The sequence below is a fragment of the Tinamus guttatus genome, unplaced genomic scaffold (assembly GCF_059628265.1).
Source record: "Tinamus guttatus ecotype Peru unplaced genomic scaffold, ASM5962826v1 Tinamus_guttatus_pri_ptg000334l, whole genome shotgun sequence".
NCBI lineage: Eukaryota > Metazoa > Chordata > Aves > Tinamiformes > Tinamidae > Tinamus > Tinamus guttatus.
The window spans coordinates 132,549-148,335 of NW_028288868.1; the positions used below are offsets into that span (position 1 = coordinate 132,549).

The 15,787-nt window shown below is 61.2% G+C and overlaps 1 protein-coding gene across 1 annotated transcript in view; it reads left to right on the forward strand.

Annotated features, from left to right (window-relative positions):
- Positions 1-4,261: 4,261 nt before the first annotated feature.
- The window catches only part of LOC104573135 (tenascin-X), a 31,575-nt gene continuing 20,049 nt past the window's right edge, over positions 4,262-15,787 (forward strand). Inside the window, 16 exon segments of the mRNA XM_088529635.1 lie at positions 4,262-4,488; positions 5,165-5,404; positions 6,440-6,552; positions 7,133-7,286; positions 8,236-8,814; positions 8,899-8,997; positions 9,407-9,706; positions 9,806-10,102; positions 10,609-10,902; positions 11,158-11,451; positions 12,063-12,356; positions 12,717-13,013; positions 13,333-13,644; positions 13,946-14,260; positions 14,595-14,891; positions 15,204-15,521. Of these exon segments, the coding sequence (XP_088385761.1) occupies positions 4,263-4,488; positions 5,165-5,404; positions 6,440-6,552; positions 7,133-7,286; positions 8,236-8,814; positions 8,899-8,997; positions 9,407-9,706; positions 9,806-10,102; positions 10,609-10,902; positions 11,158-11,451; positions 12,063-12,356; positions 12,717-13,013; positions 13,333-13,644; positions 13,946-14,260; positions 14,595-14,891; positions 15,204-15,521 (4,429 nt within the window). The 5' untranslated portion in view covers position 4,262.

The following is a 15,787-nucleotide window of genomic DNA, read 5'->3' on the forward strand; positions in this document are numbered from 1 at the left end:
CACGGACCCTACAGACCCACAGATACAGGGACCCTATGGACACCCAGACTCAGGGACCCTATGGACATAGGGACCCTATGGACATAAGGACCCTATGGACACAGGGACCCTATGGACACACGGACCCTACAGACCCACAGACACAGGGACCCTATGGACATAGGGACCCTATGGACATAAAGACCCTATGGACACAGGGACCCTATGGACACACGGACCCTATAGACCCACAGACACAGGGACCCTATGGACACAGGGACCCTATGGACATAGGGACCCTATGGACATAAGGACCCTATGGACACAGGGACCCTATGGACACACGGACCCTACAGACCCACAGACACAGGGACCCTATGGACACAGGGACCCTATGGACACACAGACGTAGGGACCCTATGGACACACGGATCCCACGGACCCACAGACACAGGGACCCTATGGACACAGGGACCCCATGGACAAAGGGACCCTATGGACACACGGACACAGGGACTCTATGGACACACAGACCCTATGGACACACAGACCCTATGGACACAGGGACCAATGGATATAGGGACCCTATGGACCCACGGAGGCAGGGACCCTATGGACATGGGGACCCTATGGACATGTGGACTCTATGGACACATGGACCCTATGGACACAGAGATGCAGGGATCTATGGATACACAGATCCCATGGGCACATGGGATCCCTGGGATTCCTGGGATCTCTGGGGTTCCTGGGAGCACTGGGGTTCCTGGGAGCACTGGGGTTCCTGGTATCACTGGTGTCGGAAGCATAGGGGTTACTGGGAGCACCGGGGCTGGTGACACTGGGATTATTGGGAGAACTGGGTTGGGGGACACTGGGGATACTGGGATTCCCGGGAGCACTCGAGTTCCTGGGAGCACCCGGGTCACTGGGGTTCCTGGGATTCCCGGGATTCCTGGAATCACTGGGATTCCTGAGATCACCGGGGTTCCTGGGATCACCGGGGTTCCCAGGAGCACCCGGATCACTGGGGTTCCTGGGATTCCCGGGATTCCTGGGATCGCTGGGATTCCTGGGATCACCGGGGTTCCTGGGAGCACCAGGGTCACTGGGGTTCCTGGGATTCCCGGCATTCCTGGAATCGCTGGAATTCCCGAGATCACCGGGGTTCCTGGGATCACCGGGGTTCCCAGGAGCACCCGGATCACTGGGATTCCTGGGATCACCGGGGTTCCTGGGCTCACCGGGGTCCCCAGGAGCACCCGGATCACTGGGATTCCTGGGATTCCAGGGAGCGCTGGTGCCGGCAGCACGGGGGTTACTGGGAGCACCGGGCCGGGCGCCGCGTCCCCCCCCGCGCGTTGTGTCACCGCTCTGCTATGGCAGCTGGACCCCACATCTGGCGGCGGCCGCCCAGATGTTTGGTTGCCGCGGCGACCGCGGCCCGTAAACAACGGGGAGTGGGGGGGGAGGCGCCGCCGCCCGGACGCCTGGGCCCCGCCCGGACGCCTGGGCCCCTGTTCGCCCTGGGGGGGCTCCTGCTGCGGCCCAGGGCTTCGAGCGGGCGCCCGGACCCTTTGGGTTTGGAGCAACGGGGTGTCCGGGCACTTGGGTCCTTTGGGATCACCCGAGGCCCTGAGCAGGGCGCTCTGGGTGCCCGGACGCCTGGGCCCTTTGGGGTAACGGCGGAGCCGGGACCAGGGGGGTGCCGGGCGCCCGGACGCCTGGGCCCTTTGGGCTCTGAGCAGGGCGTGCCGGGCGCCCGGACGCCTGGGCCCCTGCGCGGCTGGCGCCCCGGTGTCGGGGCGGAGGCCGGAGCCGCCCCAATTTTCCATGAGCTCCGGCCCCAAGCGGGAGCCAGGAAAGAGTGAGGCCGGCGCTGGCCGAGGCCGCAACCTCCTCTGTGCCTCAGTTTCCCTCCCGGACACCTGGGCCCCTCGGGAGGACATGGGGGTCCTATGGGGCAGAATAGAGAGGGGAGGCGGCGCCCGGATGCCTGGGCCCCTCTTTGGAGGGAGGGCCATGGTCAGGTCAAGGGAAAGGCTCCCGGACGCCTGGGCCCTCTCCAGCGTCTATGGGGCTGGTCCCACTTGGGGCAGCATCTTCCTGCTCCTGGGCCCAGCCTGGTTCTGGTCCTGGTTCCTGCCCCTGTTCCTGCTCAGTTCTGTCCCACTTCCAGCCCTGATTCTGGTCCTAGTCCCATAGCTGGCTCCATCCTGGTTCCAACCTGGCTCCATCCCAGTTCCACCCTGGCTCCATCCCAGTTCTGCACTGGTCCAGTCCTGGTTCCATCCTGGTTCCGCCCCAGTTCCAGCCCGGTTCTTTACCAGTTCCAGTCCCATTCCAATCCTGGTTCCGTCCTTTTTCCTCCCCACCCTCCTGCACCCGTTCTGTCCAGGGCTGAACCCTGGTCCCAGCTTGGTTCTGTCCTTGTCCCATCCTGGTTCTGCCCCAGTCCCAGCTGGGTTCTGCCCCAGTTCTGTCCCAGTCCCTTCCCGGTTCTTACCCACTTCCATCCTGTTCCTACCCTGGTTCCATCCCGGTTCTGCCCCGGTCCCGTGACAGTTCCATCCCGGTTCTTCCCCCCGTCCCAGCTTGTTTTTTCCCTGGTTCTGTCCCGGTTCTGACCCAGACCGATTCTGCCTCGGTTCTGCCCCGGTCCCGACCCGGTTCCGTCCCGGTTCTGCCCCGGTCCCGACCCGGTTCCGCCCGCACCTGGTGGGGCCGTGATCTCAGCGCTGGCGCCCGGCCCGGCCCGGGGCTATGAAAGGGGCCGGAGCCGCCCCGGGCTCGCACTGCGGCCGCCAGCGCCGGGCCGGGCCGAACCGCGGCCGAACCGCAGCCGAACCGGGGCCGTCCGGACCGATCCGAACCGATCCGAGCCGGTCCGAGCCGATCCGGGCCGGACCGAACCGATTCGGGCCGGTCCGAGCCGAACGGAACCGGGCTGAAGTGGGGCCGAACCGGACCGGGTAGAGTCGAACCGGACCGGGCTGAGCCGAACCGGACCGGGCAGAGCCGAACGGGACCCGTCGGGGCTGAATCGGACCGGGCTGCGGCTCCCAACCCCGCGCCGAGACCGAACCGGGTCCCGACCCCGTGCCGGAGCCGCAGCAAAGTGGGAGGAGCCTCCTGGGATCTGGATCGGGATCGGGACCTGAACCGGGACGAGTCCCTCGCCTGGAGCGGAACCAGGATCGGGATCGGCTCCAGGGCCGGGATCAGGACCTGAACCGGAACCGGGATCGGGACCCGATCGGCTCAGAGATCGGGATCTGCTCCGGGTCGGGTCCGGCTCCGGGTCTGGGATCGGCTCCAGGTCCGGAATCGGCTCTGGGATTGTAACTGGGATCGGGACGAGTCCCGCGCTGGCACCGGGATCAGCTCTGAGACAGGGATCGGCTCCGAGATCGGGATCAGCTCCGGGATTGGGATCAGAACCGGGATCGGGATCCTAACCGGGACTGGGACAAGCCCCACACCAGGACTGGGATCAGGATCAGCTCCGGGACCAGCTCTAGAACCAGGTTCAGCTCCAGGTCCAGATCGGAGCAACATCGGGACCGGCCCAGGTAGTTCCCCGGGGTGGCACTGGGAGCAACTTGGGATGCTGGGAGCAACTGGGAGCCTTGGGAGGGCTGGGAGCAACTGGGGACACTGGGAGCACTGGGGGCACCAGGAGCAAATGGGGACACTGGGGACACCAGGAGCACTGGGCTCTCCTGGAGCACCTGGTGTTACTGCTGTGGGCTGGTGTTCCTGGTGGTCCCGATGTCACTGGGGTTAGTGATGACCCTGGGGTTCCTGGTACATCGGTGCTTGCTGGGAGCACTGGGGTTACTGGGGGGTCTGGGGGCTGTCCCCATGGGTGGGTGCTGGGGGTCACGTGGTGACACCTTGAGTCGATGCCCAGGTGGTGACAGCAAAGGGGATGCCATGGGTCAAGAGCATGGGCTGGTGACACCATGGTTGACACCATGGGTGACACCATGGATTGGTGACACCAAGGGTGATGCCATGGACCAAGGCCATGGATAGTGGCACCACGGGGGAGGCCATGGGTCAAGACCATGGGTTGGTGACATTATGGTTGACACCACGGGTTGATGCCCAAGTGATGACACCATGGGTCAAGGAGATGGGTTGCTGACATCATGGTTGATGCCATGGGTTGGTGACACCATGGATCAAGACCATGGGTAGTGACACCATGGTTGACATCATGGGTCAAGACCATGGCTGATGCCACCGTGTCTCACTGACGCCCATGTCCCCACAGCACCATGTGGCTGGGGCTGCTGCTGGCACTGGCAGCTCTGATGGGGACGCGAGGGGACGAGGGGCCACCTTGGGCCCCCCCCGGCCCTGGGGCACCCGCGGGGCCACCGGGCCACCCATGTGGGGCGGCCGCGCTTGAGGACCTGCTGAGCCGCCTGCGTGTCCTCGAGGGACAAGTGCGGGCGCTGAGGAGCCAGTGCGGGGCAGAGGGCTGGCCCCAGGCGGTCACCGGTATGGGGACGTTGGGGACATGGAGGGGACACTGGGGATATGGGGGACATAGAGGGACATGGGTGGGTCATGGGCGGACATGAAGGGACATGGAGGGACATGGGAGGAGATGGGGATATGAGGGGACATGGAGGGTCATGGGAGGAGATGGAGGGACATGGGGGGGACATGGGGGGACATGGAGGGACACGGAGGGACATGGAGGGTCATGGGTGGACATGAGGGACATGGGGGTAGATAGGGGGTTGTGAGGGGACATGGGAGGGGACATGGAGGGTCATGGGAGGACATGGGGGGACACGGAGGGACATGGGGGACATGGAAGGACATGGAGGGTCAGGGGAGGACATGGGGGGACATGGGGGACATGGGGGGACATGGCGGGGACACAGAGGGTCGTGAGGGGACATGGGGACATGGAGGGTCATGAAGGGACATGGAGGGTCATGGGGGGACAGTGGGCGGTGCTTGCAGGGACATGGGTGGTGTTTGCAGCAGCATGGGCGGGGCTCGCGCCACAATAGGCGGGGCCTCCACGGAGGCGGGCGGGGCTGTCGCTGGAGTGGGCGGGGCCTCGCGCGCGCGGGGAGGGCGGCACGAAGGCGGGCGGGGCGGGGCCCGCCCCGCCCCTTTGTGGGCGTGCCCCCTCCAAGCCCCGCCCCCTTCCCCCCCGCAGGGCGCACGGACGCGCGCCGCCTCTGCAGCGGGCACGGCGCCTTCGAGGCCGGGCGCTGCGCATGCGCGTGCGCGCCGGGCTGGGGGGGCCCCACGTGCGCCGAGCCCCTCTGCCCACGCGCGTGCGCGGGCGGGGGCCGCTGCGAGCGCGGCCGCTGCCGCTGCCCCCCCGGGCGCCGCGGGGCCGCGTGCGACGCCCACGAGTGTCCCCGGGGCCGCGGGGGGCCCGGCTGCCGCCTGGGTACGTGCGGGATCCCGGTGCAACCCCCCCAGTTATCCCAGGGCAATTCCCAGTGCAACGTCCTCAGTTATCCCAGTGCAACCCCCGATGCCCCCAGTTATCCCGGTGCAATTCCCATTGCAAGCCCCCCAGGTTATCCCAGTGCAACTCCTGGCTATCCCAGTGCAACCCTCGATGCCCCCAGTTATCCTGGTGCAATTCCCAGTGCAATGCCTCCAGTTATCCCAGTGCAACCCCTGATGCCCCCAGTTATCCCGGTGCAATTCCCAGTTATCCCAGTGCAACCCTCAATGCCCCCAGTTATCCCGGTGCAATTCCCAGTGCACCGCCCCTAGTTATCCCAATGCAACCCCCAGTTATCCCAGTGCAACTCCTGACTATCCCAGTGCAACCCCTGATGCCCCCAGTTATCCCGGTGCAATTCCCAGTGCAATGTCTCCAGTTATCCCAGTGCAACCCCTGATGCCCCCAGTTATCCCGGTGCAATTCCCAGTGCACCGCCCCTAGTTATCCCAATGCAATCCCTACTGCAACCCCCCAGTTATCCCAGTGCAACCCCAGGTTACCCCAGTCCCCAGTCCCTGATGCCCCCAGTTATCCCAGCGCAATTCCCAGTGCAATGCCCCCAGTTATCCCAGTGCAATCCCTACTGCAACCCCCCAGTTATCCCAGTTATTCCAGTGCAACCAGCAGTGCCCCTCCCAGTCATCCCAGTGCCCCTCCGGGTTATCCCAGTCCCCAAACCCAGATGTCCCTGCCCCATGGGTGCCCCATTGCCAGGGTGTCCCCATCCCAAGGGTGCCCCATCCTTAGGGTGTCCCCAGGGTGTCCCATTCCCAGGGTGTCCCCATCCCAAGGGTGTCCCCTCCCCCTGGGGTGTCCCCAGGGTGTTCCTGTCAATGGGTGACCCCACAGTGTCCCCACGCCATGAGTGTCCCCACCCTGTGGTGTCCCCAGGATGTCCCCATCCCATGGGTGTTGCCACCCGTGGGTGTCCCCACGGTGGCACTCCCTGACAGGGCCCTGTCCCCACAGAGATCCCCTCAGTGACCCTGCGCGTTGTCGCCCGCGGCCACACGTCCTTCCAGGTGGCCTGGTCGCAGCCACATGAGCCCGTGGACGGCTACCAGGTGGCCATCGTCCCCATGGTGAGTGGAGTCCCCATCGCGTCCCCAGCACGTCCCCAAGGGACCCAGGATGAGCCCTTGGCCATGGCCTGGCTTGGGGATGGAGATGGAGATGAGTCCCCAAGGTGGTGGCCCCATAATGTCCCCAATGCATCCTCAACACGTCCCCAATGTGTCCCCAATGGACCCAGGATGAGTCCATGGCCATGACCCAACTCAGGGATGGGGATAGGGATGGTCCCCAAGGTGGTGGCCCCAACGCATCCTCAACACGTCCCCAGTGTGTCCCCAATGGACCCAGGATGAGTCCATGGCCATGACCCAACTCAGGGATGGGGATAGGGATGGTCCCCAAGGTGGTGGCCTCAGCACGTCCCCAGTGTGTCCTCAGCATGTCCCCAACACGTGCTTAACACGTTCCCAACACATCCTCAATACAATCCCAACGTGTTCCCAACACATCCTCAACACAACCCCAACATGTCCCCAATGTGTCCCCAGGACAAGCCCTTGGCCAGGGCCCCCCGCGAGCTCCCCAGAGCCACACTGGGGGTCGTGTCTGTCACCCGCGGTGTCCCCAGTGTTGTGTCCTTGTCCCCAGGACGAGGCGGAGGTCGTGACGATGCATGACCTGCCCGGTGAGGCCGGCACCTTCGAGGCGACGGGGCTGGTGCCTGGTGGCACCTACGAGGTGTCGGTGCAGGTGCGACGGGAGCAGCACCCCGGGGCGCCCAGCACCCTGCGCCTCCGCACCCGTACGTGGCACCCTGGGGACACGGGGGGAACGGGGACAGTGATGGGGACGGTGGTGGGGATGGGGATGGAATGGACAATGGGGACGGGGACATTCATGGGGATATTGTTGGGGACGTTGATGGGGACAGGTTAGAGAGACATGGAGATGTCCAGGAACACAGGAATGGCAAGGGGGACATCGAGGGGGACATTGAGGGGGACAATCAGGGAGAGGCAGGGAGGGACTTGGAGATGACCTGGGACATAGGGGTGGGGACATTGATGGGAACAGGGATGGGAGCATTGATGGGGACGTGTTAGATAGACATGGTGATGGTCCAGGACATGATGACGAGGTTGGGGACAGTGATGGGGACAGAGAGAAACATGTAGATGGCCAGAGACACAGGTATGGGGACAGGGATGGGGACATTGATTAGGGACATTGATGGGGACAGGGGGTTGGGGACAGGGTCAGATACAGGGATGGGGACAGGGACAGGCAGGGGTTGGGATGGAGAGAGGGATGGGGTTGAGCATGGGAACAGGGATGGGGATGGGGACAAGGGACAGAGGAGGGGACACAGAACAGGGAGGGGCAAGTCACAGAGATGGGCATGGGGACAAGGACAGGGACAGGAATGGGGACGGGGATGGTGTCTGTGACCTCCGTCTGTCACCTGGCTCCGTCTGTCTGTCCACGTGGCTCCGTGTGTCCCTTCGGACCGGCCTGTCCGTGTGTCTCCGTGGCTCCACGTGTCCCCGATGTGTCCCCACACGTCCATCCGTCCCCACGGCTCCGTGTGTCCCTGCCGGTGCGTCCCTGTGTCCCCTGTAGCTCCAGGTCTCCCCAGTGGGTCCGTCCATCCCCATGTCCGTCCCCCACGTCCGTCTCCCCCACCCAGGTCCCCGGTGACCTGGGTGCTCCCGGGGCCATCGCGGTGACGTTGGCCCCGTTTGCTCTCGCAGTGCCCGACCAGCCCCCGCCCGCCCGCAGGGTGTCCCCTCCGGGTCCCCCGGCCCCGCCGGCGTCCCCGGTGTCCCCGGCGTTGCCGTCGCTGCAGACGGTGCTGCAGGACCTGGGGGCCAAACTCGCGCCCTACAACGGCACCTTGCAGCAGCGCTTGGAGAGCTACCTGCGGGCCACGGCCTTCCCGCTCCGCGGCAACCAGACGGTGCCCGCGGTGGCCCGGGCCATCGTCACCTACCTGCTGCGCCGCAGCCCGGCTGAGCTGCGCGAGCGGGTCTTCCACCGCCTCCGCCAAGGGCCCCCGGGTTCCCCGTCCCACGTGAAGCCCCACGTGACGCCGGGGGTCACCAGCGAGATCCTGGTGTCCTTGGATGGGTTGCGGGACCACGTGGACACCGTGGTGATCCGATACCGGCTCGTGGGGGGGCCCGAGGGCGCCGGGGGGGAGCTGCAGGTGCCGGGGGACGTGGCGTTCGCCCGCATCCCGGGGTTGGTCCCCGGGGCCACGTATCACGTGGAGGTCCATGGCGTGGTGCAAGGACAGACCTCCAAGTCCTACTCCACCCAGGTGACCACAGGTGGGTGACGGCGATGGGGAAGGGGACGTCGTCTTGTCCGGGATGTCCCCTTCTCCCCACCTTGACCTTCCCATCCTCTTGTAGGGTCAGATGATGACAGGGAGCCTCCTCCAGACCAGGGCCACCAATATGAGATGGAGGTGCCAGAGGGGACTGAGCCCCATAGCACTGTGGCTGAAGCAGGTACCAGGCTGTCCCCAGTGTGGTGGGGGACCCTCTTGGTGGGTGGATGGATGGAGACATGGGACATGGAAAAAGGGATCATAGAAAGCGTTGGAGAAGAGGTGGATGGATGGATGGATGGATGGATGGATGGATGAGTGGGTAGGTGAGTGGGTGAGTGGGTGGATGGATGGATGGATGGATGGATGGATGGATGGATGGATGGATGGGTGGGTGGATGGATGAGTGGGTAGGTGAGTGGGTGGGTGGGTGGATGGAGAGATGAGAGGATTTAGGTGCCCTTCCCTGTCCTCCCTCTGTTAGGGATGGAAGAGGGAGTATGAAAGGCTGGAGAAGGGGGAAGATACTTGAGGGAAGTGATGCCTGGAGAGCGGGGTAGAGGTCTAAGCCATGCACTGTGTCCTCTCAGTTGCAGCCCCTGCTCCATCACAAGAGGAACCTCCATCCCAGCCTGACCTGGGTGACCTCACAGTCTCCCACGTCACCCCCAACTCCATCCAACTTGACTGGACTGTTCCCGAGGGCACCTTTGACTCCTTCACGGTGCAGTACAAGGATGCCCAAGGGCAGCCTCAGGTGGTGCCCGTGGACGGCGAGTCCCGCACGGTGACCGTGCCCAACCTGGTGCCCTCCCGACGCTACAAGTTCAACCTGTATGGGCTGTGGGGACGGAAGCGTCTAGGTCCCATCTCTACTGATGCTGTCACAGGTGAGGGTGGCTCTTGTTATCGTGGCTGTCCCATCCATGGTTTTGGAGTGGGTCAGGACAGGGCCCAACATGCCCACCATTGTGTCCTCTGTGTTTCAGCCCCAGCACCACCAGTAGAAGAGGAACCTCCATCCCGTCCCCGCTTGGGTGACCTCACGGCCTCCCATGTCACCCCGACCTCCATCCAACTCGACTGGACCGTCCTCGAGGGCTCCTTCGACTCCTTCACGGTGCAGTACAAGGACGCTCAAGGCCAACCCCAAGCCATGGCTGTCGATGGCGGGTCCCGCACGGTGACCGTGCCCAACCTGGTGCCCTCCCGTCGCTACAAGTTCAATCTCTACGGGGTGTGGGGGCGGAAACGTATCGGTCTGATCTCTACTGAAGCTGTCACAGGTGGGGACAGTTGCCAACAGTGTCCCAGTCCTCAGTGGTCCCTTTTTTTGACGTGGGTCAGGGCTTATCTTCATTCCCTTGGGCTTCCTGGGAGATGGGAACCACTCTTGTTCATTGAATTGGTGTTGGCCATTGATGAAAGGTTGAAGGGAAGGAGGATGAGGGGTAACATGAGAAGCTGGATGGAAGGAAAGTTGCTTGACAGGATTGGAGGTGAAAGGAGAAGTGGATGGATGGATGGATAGATGTTTAGATGCTTGAAAAGACATCTGGGTGGGAAGATGTTTGGACAGATGGGTGAAAGTCTGGATGATGGGATGAATTATTGGTTGGATAGAGGGGTGTGTGGATGGCTGGAAGCTGGATTCCCATGTCTGTGCTGGATGGACAGAAGATTTGCCTGGAAAGATGGGTTAATGGGTAGAAGGAAGACTGCCTAGTTGGACAAATGGATGGATGGGTAGATGGATGTCCATACCCAAAGGAATCTGCTCTGTCTGTTGCAGCCCCATCACCACCACGGGAGGAACCTTCGTCAAGGCCTGAACTGGGTGACCTCACAGCCTCCCATGTCACTCCAACATCCATCCAACTCGAATGGACGGTCCCCAAGGGCACCTTTGACTCCTTCACGATGCAGTACAAGGATGCCCAAGGGCAGCCCCAGGTGGTGCCTGTGGATGGCGAGTCCCGCACGGTGACCGTGCCCGACCTGGTGCCCTCCCGACACTACAAATTCAATCTCTATGGGGTGTGGGGGCGGAAGCGTCTGGGTCCCATCTCTACTGATGCTGTCACAGGTGAGGGTGGCTGTTGGCACTGACTCGGTCCCTCCTGGGAGCTGAGTTTGCATCAGGGCAGTAGTTTGGCCAGGGAGAAGATCTTGGGTGATGAGTGGAGATGGATGGATGGATGGGGGCCTGGTTGGATGTGTTGGTGACGGATGGCTTAGATAAATGGATGAATTGATGGAGAAATGCAATGTGGATGGATGTCTCTCTGTCCCCAATGTTCCCTGCACTGTCCCCTCTCCATTGCAGCCCCAGCCCCACCAGAGGAGGAGGAGGAGGAGGAGGAACCACCATCCCCGCCCCAGCTGGGCGACCTCACGGCCTCCCACATCACCCCCAACTCCATCCAACTTGGCTGGACCGTCCCCGAGGGCACCTTTGACTCCTTCACGGTGCAGTACAAGGATGCTCAAGGGCAGCCCCAGGTGATACCTGTGGATGGCGAGTCCCGCACGGTGACTGTGCCCGACCTGGTGCCCTCCCGACGCTACAAGTTCAACCTTTACGGGATGTGGGGACGGAAGCGTCTGGGTCCCATCTCTACTGACGCTGTCACAGGTGAGAGTAGCCAAGGGCATCATCCCTGTCACCTCTTAACTCTGATTTTGGAGTCTATTTGGACCTTTGGGGAAATGGGATCAGGTCTTGGATGTCCAGTGAGGACGAGCATGGGAGCATGGCTGGAAAGACAAATGGGACAGTAGGGAATGAAGATTGGGTAGTTGGCTGGATGGTTGTGATGTCATCCTCTTGGACTATTGATGGAAAAATAGGTGGATATCCGGGTGGATGGGTGGATGAGTTGCTTGTTCGTTGAACGGTTGGGTGGATTTTTGGATGAAAGAATGGATTTTGGAAAAGATGGTTGGGTGGGTGGATATATGGAAGCAGGGAAGACCAGGATGGCTAAATGAGTGGAAATGGGTGATGGGATTTGTGGATTTGTGGATCCCTGGATGGAGGGATGGAAAAAAGTCTCCTTAAAGATGAAGGATGGGCACGATGGAGCAATGGATGGAGTGGCAAATGGATGGATATTCTGGGAAAACGAAGCTGAAGGGGGAGTTGTCTGAATGTGTGGTCACATGGATGGAGGGTTGGGTGAGTAAGTGATGGAAAGAGGGATCTCTATCAACACTGTCCTCTGCACTATGACCTTCCCTTGGCAGTCCCGGCCATGGAGAAGGAGAAGCCGCCATCCCAGCCCCTCCTGGATGAACTCATGGTCTCTCACGTCACCCCAACCTCCATCCAGCTTGACTGGACTGTGCCTGAGGGCACCTTTGACTCCTTCATGGTTCAGTACAAGGACACTCAAGGGCAGTCCCAAGTGCTTGTTGTTGACAGTGGGTCCCGCACGATGACCGTGTCCCACCTGGAGCCATCCCATCACTACAAGTTCAACCTGTACGGGGTGTGGGGACGGAAGCGTCTAGGCCCCATCTCCACTGATGCCATCACGGGTGAGTGCAGCTGTTGGCATCATCTTTGTTCCCTTTGAGCCCTGTGTCAAGAGTGGTCAGAAGGTTGGACAGGAACCCTGAGGATTCACTTGGAGAGTCTGGAGGATGGGTGCAGGTCTTGGATGCTGAAGTGGGAATAGCTGGATGGCTGGGAGCACATCAGAGTGGAGGGGAGATGGATGAACCAATATGTAGACAGATTGGATGGATGGATGGATGAATGGATGGATGGATGGATGAATGGATCGGTGGATGGATGAATGAAAGATGTGGACGGGGGGTGGCTAGATGGGCAGATCGATAGATGGAGGATGATGGATATATTGGTGGGTTTTTATCGCCACTGGGTCCTCTCTGTAGCTTCCCCAGAACCACCTAAGGAGGAACCTCCATCCCGGCCCCAAATGGGCGACCTCACGGTCTCCCACATCACCTCCAATTCCATCCAACTTGACTGGACCGTTCCCGAGGGCACCTTTGACTCCTTCACGGTGCAGTACAAGGATGCCCAAGGGCAACCCCAGGTGGTACCTGTGGATGGCGAGTCCCGCACAGTGACTGTGCCCAACCTGGTGCCCTCCCGACGCTACAAGTTCAACCTGTACGGGTTGTGGGGACGGAAACGCCTGGGCCCCATCTCTACTGATGCCGTCACAGGTGAGGGTGACTGCTGACGTTTTCCCTGTCCCCATTGGAATTTGATTAGGAGTAGGAGAGGAATGTGGTCATGACCCATCTTGGTCCTTTGGGTCATCTGGGAAATGGGAAGATATCTTGAGTACTGAACTATGTGGAGTGGATGGACAGGTTCATGCAGGGATGGAGAGAAGGATGGATGAGGGATGGATGGATAGATGGAGAAACAGGAGGAATGGGAGGGTGAATGGTGGGGCCATCTCCATTGATGGAGAGATGCTGTATGGGTGGGTGGCTCTCTATCCTCAATGTTCCCTGCACTGTCCCCTCTCCATTGCAGCCCCAGCCCCACCAGAGGAGGAAGAGGAGGAGGAGGAGGAACCACCATCCCCACCCCAACTGGGTGACCTCACGGCCTCCCATGTCACCCCAAACTCCATCCAACTTGACTGGACTGTCCCCGAGGGCACCTTTGACTCCTTCACGGTGCAGTACAAGGATGCCCAAGGGCAGCCCCAGGTGGTGCCTGTGGACGGCGAGTCCCACACAGTGACCGTGTCCGACCTGGTGCCCTCCCGACGCTACAAGTTCAACCTGTACGGGTTGTGGGGACGGAAACGCTTGGGCCCCATCTCTACTGATGCTGTCACAGGTGAGGGTGGCTGCTGACATTACCCCTGTCCCCATTGCAATTTGGTTAGGAGTAGCAGAGGAATGTGGTCATGACCCATCTTGGTCTGTTTGGGTCATCTGGGAAATGGGAAGATATCTTGAGTACTGAACTGTGTGGATTGGAGGGATGAAGAGAAGAATGGATGAGGGATGGATGTGTGGATGGAGAAACAGGAGGAATGGGAGGGTGAATGGTGGGGCCATCTCCATTGATGGAGAGATGCTGTATGGGTGGGTGGCTCTCTGTCCTCAATGTTCCCTGCATTGTCCCCTCTCTATAGCAGCCCCAGCCCCACCAGAGGAGGAGGAAGAGGAGGAGGAGGAACCACCATCCCCACCCCAACTGGGCGACCTCACAGCCTCCCATGTCACCTCCAACTCCATCCAACTTGACTGGACCGTTCCCGAGGGCACCTTTGACTCCTTCATGGTGCAGTACAAGGATGCCCAAGGGCAACCCCAGGTGGTTCCCGTGAATGGTCAGTCTCGCACCGTGACCGTGCCCGACCTTGTGCCCTCTCGACGCTACAAGTTCAACCTGTACGGGATGTGGAAGAGGAAACGCCTGGGTCCTATCTCTACTGATGCCATCACAGGTGAGGGTGGCTGCCACCATTGACCCTGTCACCACTGAAGAGTTGGTTTAGAATAGGAGACGAGTGTGGCCATGATCCACCCTGATCCGTTTGGGTCATCTGGGAAATGGGACCAAGTCTTGGGTGCTGAACTGGGTGGGATGGAGGGATGGAGGAATGCAAGGATGGAGAAAAGGACGAGTGAATTGATGCAGCGATGGATGGATGGATGGATGGATGGATGGATGGATGGATGGATGAGTCAAAGGTGAGTGGACGGACAAAGAGGAGGAGTAAGGGGAGGATGGATGTTGGGCACAGTTGATCCTTCTGCGCTGTGACTTGTCCGTGACAGCCGCAGCACCACGTGAGGTGGTGGAACCACCCTCCCAGCCCCAACTGGGCGAGCTCACGGCCTCCCACGTCACCCCCAACTCCATCCAACTTGACTGGACCGTCCCCGAGGGCACCTTTGACTCCTTCACGGTGCAGTACAAGGATGCCCAAGGGCAACCCCAGGTGGTTCCCGTGAATGGCCAGTCTCGCACCGTGACCGTGCCCGACCTTGTGCCCTCTCGACGCTACAAGTTCAACCTGTACGGGATGTGGAAGAGGAAACGCTTGGGTCCCATCTCCACTGATGCCATCACAGGTGAGAGTCGCTGCTAGGGTTGATCCTGCCACCCTTCGACAGTTGTTTTGGAGTGGGAGAGGAGTGTGGCCATGACCCATCCTGGTCCGTTTGGGTCAGCTCAGAAGTGGGAGCAAATCTTGGGTGCTGAATTGGGCAAGATGGAGGATGGGTGCATGTGAGGGTGGAGAACAGGATGAGTTGACTGATTAAGGGATGGAGGGATGGATGCATGGATGGATGATGATTGGAAGGGTGGATAAGCAGGCAAAGGAATGGGAGGATGGATGTGGAGGCAGATGATTCTTCTGCACTGTGCCTTCTCCACTGCAGTCCCAGCCCCACCAGAGGAGGAGGAAGAGGAGGAGGAAGAAGAAGAACCTCCATCCCAACCCCAACTGGGAGATCTCACAGCCTCCCACGTCACTCCCAACTCCATCCAGCTTGATTGGACGGTCCCCGAGGGCACCTTTGACTCCTTCACGGTGCAGTACAAGGATGCCCAAGGGCAGCCTCAGGTGATACCCATGGATGGCGAGTCCCGCGCAGTGACTGTGCCCGACCTGGTGCCCTCCCGACGCTACAAGTTCAACCTGTACGGGGTGTGGGGTCGGAAACGCTTGGGCCCCATCTCCACTGAGGCCGTCACAGGTGAGGGTGGCTGCTAGTGTTGATCCTGCTCCCCCCGACAGTTGGTTTGGAGTAGGAGAGGAATGTGGCCATGACCCATCCTGGTCCATTTTGGTCAACTGGGAAGTGGAAGCCGGTCTTGGGTGCTGAACTGGGCGAGATGGAGGATGGGTGCATGTGAGGGTGGAGAACAGGATGAGCTGACTAAGGGATGGATGGATGGATGGATGGATGGATGGATGGATGGATGGATGATGATCGGAAGGGTGGATAAGCAGGCAAAGGAA